The 6,000-nt window shown below is 39.0% G+C and overlaps 1 protein-coding gene across 1 annotated transcript in view; it reads left to right on the top strand.

The window, feature by feature from the left end:
* The window catches only part of SPECC1L (sperm antigen with calponin homology and coiled-coil domains 1 like), a 40,449-nt gene extending 34,895 nt beyond the window's left edge, over positions 1–5,554 (top strand). The window contains exons 14-16 of the mRNA XM_075215458.1: positions 2,420–2,536; positions 3,217–3,276; positions 3,388–5,554. Of these exons, the coding sequence (XP_075071559.1) occupies positions 2,420–2,536; positions 3,217–3,276; positions 3,388–3,477 (267 nt within the window). The 3' untranslated portion in view covers positions 3,478–5,554. The remainder of the gene's footprint in view (positions 1–2,419; positions 2,537–3,216; positions 3,277–3,387) is intronic.
* The last annotated feature ends 446 nt before the right edge of the window (positions 5,555–6,000 follow it).

Below are 6,000 nucleotides of genomic sequence, written 5' to 3' on the forward strand. Positions count from 1 at the left end.
AACAGCACATTAAGAAGCCTAAATAAACCGCTGGACAAACTGAGAATTTGTAACGCAGCCAAAGACAATTTTTTTAAAAATAAAACACACCTCCCCCTAGACACATCCCAGTCAAACAGAATAGGTTTCATCACTTCTATGGAGTATACCACTAGCCTCCAGAATAACACAGTGGCTGATTTGTCACACCACCCACAATCCCTGGGACTCAACACCCATCCCATCTCCATTAGCTAAGTGGCGTTCTGTTTTATTTTATTTACTGCTTTAAGAACCAACATAGTAATATCTTGTTAAGGTAACTAAACCCAATCTGCCCAGGATTTTTCGCTACCACCTCCCTCTTCTCTAGTCTGTATGTGGGGCCAGTTACATATTGTTGTATGTTTGTAACTGCTACATTTACAAATAAAAAAATTAAAAAAATAATTGCACGCCGATGACTTTGTTCGTTCAACTGGGTGGACTCGCTGTCGCCCCTCTCCAGTGACTGACAGGCACCATCCTTTTGCAACTGGTAAGCGGCCTTGTTTGTGTTAGCCACCCCTCCGCTTTGATATCTGCATTTTGTCTTAAGCTCATGTGTTTGCACAGTGAGCTTTGCTGTCATCGACTCTCTAATCACCAGGCAGGTATGCTTATCACTGGTTCTATTGTGAGACCAGCGAAGCTTATGTGCTGGATGGTTAGGCAGAATTCAATCTAAATTGTCAACTAAAACATGACGTTTCATAGATGAGGAACTTGCACAGCCTTCCGTGTTCCAGTACTTTTATAAAGCTTTGTCTTTATCATCTACCGTTCACTAATTAAGTAAGCACCTCGATAACTTTCAAACACTGAGTATCCCACAAGCCAGCAAAATAGACCTGCCTCTTTATATTGCAACTTATTCAAATAATTGCAGTATGGGAAATGAAAGTCCATTAGGAGCATAAATTATAGCTGTAAAGTAATGTGGTTAGCTAGACAAAATTGATGGCATTGAAGTCCCAACAGGTTGAACAGCTCACTAGGTTTGTTTTTGTTTTTTTGTTCTCCACTGTATTGATCAGCCAGTTTTTGGTGCTAAAACAAAGATAAAAATCTTGCAAGTATATTGTGACCTCATGCAGTAAGAATAACAGTAAAGCGCTACGGAATATGCTAGCACTATATAAATAAATATTGATGATAACAGGAGCGCACATAGACGTTCCCACTTGGGATCTTTAAATACAAAATAGTGTTCATTGGCATGTAGACACAGACTACACAGCCAGGTCACGCAAGCACATTTTTCATCCGTTGTCTCTGTGTGCTGAAAACATGTTAATCTGTGTTGTAGTGCACAGTTTTTAGCAACGTGCACTCTAGGAGACAGTGGGCAGTATGTTATTTTATTTTTTTTTTGTTTTTTTTTTAATGTACCAAGTGCACTTTAGTTTTCAAATAAAAATATAGATCAAAATAAAGTGATGCCTATGCAGCTGTTTAACAATAATATCAAAACCTGTGTGAACTTACCTGGGAAATATCGTCAAGAAAGCCCTAATGCCTCTCGCTGTAGACATCTGCTGGGGTTAAGAAAAGCCGTGAACACTAAGAGGGAGGTTTTAAATCAAGATTTATTGATGCAAAAAAAATGTGACTCTTGTATTTGACCTTAATAGAAATACACACATTTCTTGGTAACAATTGTCTGACATTAAAGCTGGTACTGGGAATAGAATCCCTGATTCCTAGAGGTTCTGTCCTGGGTCAAATGATGTCTCTGTCACTGAAGTCACACATCTCCTGCTTCTATAAGTGTTAGTTAATTAGACACTTGGATTGGGACCCCCCAAGGCCATGGCTACTGTGTGTGTGTATGCGCGCGACTCAGCACGTACAGCTGTACAACAGGCAGGAAATGAATTCTTTATTATCATTGGTATTATTTTAGTTTCTTCCCAGAAATGAATTTGACCCAGGGACAGGCGGGGGAAGAAAAGACTGGGACAGCGGGAGGGAACATCCTGCTCCTGTGAGAAGGAGATTCCTTTGTATTAGGGTAGAAACACAAATATTAGTACTGGTTCAAAAACCACATGTACATATTCATTCTTATGGATATACAGAAACCTCTCCACTCTCCTCTACACACATATTTTCTATACATAAAGGAGGGACGTGTGCTTAAATAGCCCCTGCAGAGCTCTTATCTACCTTGCTCTGTGGAACTGTTAAAGCAAAGGTGTCCACGCCGTCTGTTGTGGACCAGCTGGTATATGTAGAGCTGCGGAATCTGTCCAGAATGGCCAGTCTAAAATTGACTTAAATTTAAATTTTACATTTTAAGATACTTGTACACCAGCTAATAGATCACAAATAAGTAAGATGATGATCTCTGCTAGTGAGCAATTTACTTACATGGTTTGTTTCATTTTCTTTCTTTCAGAATATTGATATCACAAATTTTAGCAGCAGTTGGAATGATGGCCTGGCATTCTGTGCTTTACTGCACACCTATCTTCCTGCCCATATTCCATACCAGGAGCTGAGCAACCAGGACAAGGTAACCTGCATGTGACATACCCACATTCCGGGCAGTGGTAGTCCCTTTAACGGTGCATATAACACCGACAGTGACTACCACGAACAAAAATACACAAAACTCACTTGCCTGACTCCTAATAAATTCTGACTGACATTAACAATGACAAAACAAGTCACCGACAGTGTGGTAAGAAATCACGAGCACCAGTAATAACGGCAGCCTGTTTTCACGTCATTTTAAATTGTGACCTCTATATCACTATTTTAAAGCGGCAATGCTGCTTCTCATTGGATCTAGGTGTTAGACTTAGGGTTAGGAATAAGGTTAGTGTTAGGGACCCGCCATTGCCGCTTTAAAAATACTGATATAGAGGTCGTAATTTAAAATTACTGATACTCGTTATTTTTTAACACACTGCCGGGGACTTGTTTTGTCATCCTTAAGGTCAGTCAGCATTTATTAGGAGTCGGGCAAGTGAGTTTTATGAATTTTTGGTCATCCTACTGCCTGTCGTTTATAGCAGCTCTGTAAATTCGTACCCCACCCATTCCGGGAAGGCATGACATCAAATTTGCAGTCAAACGTAACAATGCACATGTTAAACCTATTATGTTTTGGTCTCTCATGTTGTGTTTTTTTTTTGTTTTTTGGTTCTTTTTTTTTTTTTTTTTTTTTTTTTGTGTGTGTGTGTTTTTTAGAGGAGGAATTTCACTCTGGCTTTCCAAGCAGCTGAAAGTGTGGGCATCAAATCTACCCTGGTGAGTTTGGAAGAACTGAAGTGTGAAAATTAATTATTTTCTATTAATTTTATTTTTCTTTTATTAGTTCTATTTCAGCTATATGAGCATGTGGTGTTTTGTCATTTACAGGACATCAATGAAATGGTACGTACAGAGCGGCCAGACTGGCAGTGTCTCATGACGTATGTTACATCAATTTACAAATACTTTGAAACCTGAACATCCGGCATCCCCTTGTCTGTTATAACCTCCCTCATCTGAAACATGCAAACTTCTTGAGGAACTGTGGACTCCAAGACTTTTCAAGCCGTTTAATGTGAGAGGTGTTAAAGTGTCTTCCCTGCCCAGCATTATGCAGATCTCACCGATACATCAGTCTGTACTATGACACATCCTGCTTCATGAGCTAAGGGTTATCCCCATTGTCTGTGTCCTTTGCATGGCATAGGAACTATACAGATAATTTCTACTGGTCATATCTCAGGATGCAGCTTGTGCCAAGGCAGTGGAAACAACAACATGACTGCAGTAGGCTGAAACAATTTAAGTCTTGCCGATATTCTCCTAGTGCCTTAGCAATGTGTGCACCTTGCAGCTGCACCCACTAATCATCCAGAAGAATGAAATAATTCCAAGAATTATAGACAATGGAAATGATGCACACTAAAGCACATATTGTGCCAACATGTTAGCTGCTGCCTCTAAGTCCGGATTGTCTTGTCTCCTGCTCTTTGTGCCTAGTGACGATACATGTTTTAATGTTGCGCTACGTTCGGCTGTTGGCCTTTGTACACATCAAAGCCGTAACTAACACACAACAGAATGCTGCATGTACAGTGTTTTTGCGGAGTAACTACGGTTAATGATCTAGCTGCTGTGCCACTATTAGATATTCCCAGACTCTTGCACAAACCTTTAACTCCATACCCCACATTCCTTCAAGGGACTTTGTTCAGAAGTCTGCACAAGCCATGTACCAGACTCGGGGAGGCGCTTCCTTCCCCAGGAGGGAGACACAAATATTCCCAATTTATGAAGTGCCAGATTTCTAAGTACCTCAGGGAGCTGCAGCCTGCGGGTGAACTTCTCTGCATAAAACCTTTCTGGACATCCTGGATATGCTAGAGAGAGGAGGCTGTTTTAGGGATACATATCCCTAACATTTGCAAGCGTACAGATAAAACGGTTATGTTCACTTCTTCCTTGCAAAAATCATGGGGGATTTATAAAACATCCTTGAAATGACTTCCTAATATAATTTTACACAGGAACAGCACAAATGTTATTTTAATTAGAAAGATAGAATCTGGCAAAGACTTCATTATTTTGCAGGACATTTTTGTACATGTGAAATGGCCAATGCAGACTTCACATGAGCCCCAGACATCAAAATAACATCCAAGTTGTTTGCCCTGCCAGGCCACTGGGTAAACTATAGGAATTGGCTTATAGCATATGCAGTGCCTATTTTCCATTAACGTTTTAGGGTACACTGGGAAGTCATTCTTCAGAGATTTGCTTCTTGAAAAGAGGGTACAAGAATATAATTTCTAACTAGCTAACAATATTCTATTTCTTCTCAATAGAGCATTTTGAACTGATACCACATTCCCTGCCTCTCCTCACTGTGGTTACATATTTGCAGCTATTTCTGAATGTTGTTCATTTGCCTCTTGGCAGTGAGGATAAATCTGGTGTGAATTTCATACCTTCTTGTGGCCAGATTTAGAGGTGTATATATGAGGTCAATTATATAGGGCATTCATTGTTAAATACCATTTTCAATGGCTGATGACTCTATAGGCGTATTATTTTATATTGTACATTTTCTAGGCTAATTTATTTTGTTTTGCTATATTTCTTAACTTCTCTGAAATGCTCGACTGTGCAAAGTAAACAGTTTGCCAAAAATTACAGCTTTTTTTTTTTTTCTACGTGGACCTTAGAATGAGGTTTAGTTCCTATATGACAATTTTCTTGTGTTCTGTTCTTGTTAAGTACAAAATATTTAAACCTATTATGCTGGCAGAATATTCTTCGTGGCCAGACTTTGTATGGATACTTATGAAACTTTAACCACATCCTAGCAGAAGAGCACTTACCATGATATAAAGCAGTAACAACAAATATACACAATATTCACTGCAGGTATTTCTCTGCTAGCAACGTGTTAATGGCAGTCTTTTATTATTATATTATTAATACCATATCTATTATATATGATATATTTAAACATGCATTGGCTTTACGATGCAAAAGGGCATTTCCGAAATAAAGTAATTAAGCTTCGTTTTCATTTTTTTGTGGTTACTGTGATGTCTCCAAGCAGTCTGTAAATGGCTTTTGTGCTCATTGACATATATGTTTTTCATCCAGTCCCCCTGAGACCAAACTAAATTGTATATGCAGATTGACATTATATGACACACACATTGCTCAGCGTTTTACCTATGTAGTGGTGGTTTAGTATAAATATACATCAAGCACCAATCTCTTCTTTAGCTCCCAGCCACTCTATCTCCAGTATACCACATTGTAAGAAAACAGCGGTGCACAATGCTCATTCAAGTTCCATTATGACCTTTGTTAGAAGTAATGTTTAAACAGATTCTTTGCTACTAATTATCCAGTCATAAAAAGTACAGTGTTAATGTGAAACCATTGTCATTGTGTATATTAATATTGCCCCATAAAGTATGTTTTGGTGATCAGTGAGTCAAAGGGTTGTTACTACCCAAGGGC

Source organism: Mixophyes fleayi, chromosome 1, assembly GCF_038048845.1.
Source record: "Mixophyes fleayi isolate aMixFle1 chromosome 1, aMixFle1.hap1, whole genome shotgun sequence".
NCBI classification, from domain to species: domain Eukaryota; kingdom Metazoa; phylum Chordata; class Amphibia; order Anura; family Limnodynastidae; genus Mixophyes; species Mixophyes fleayi.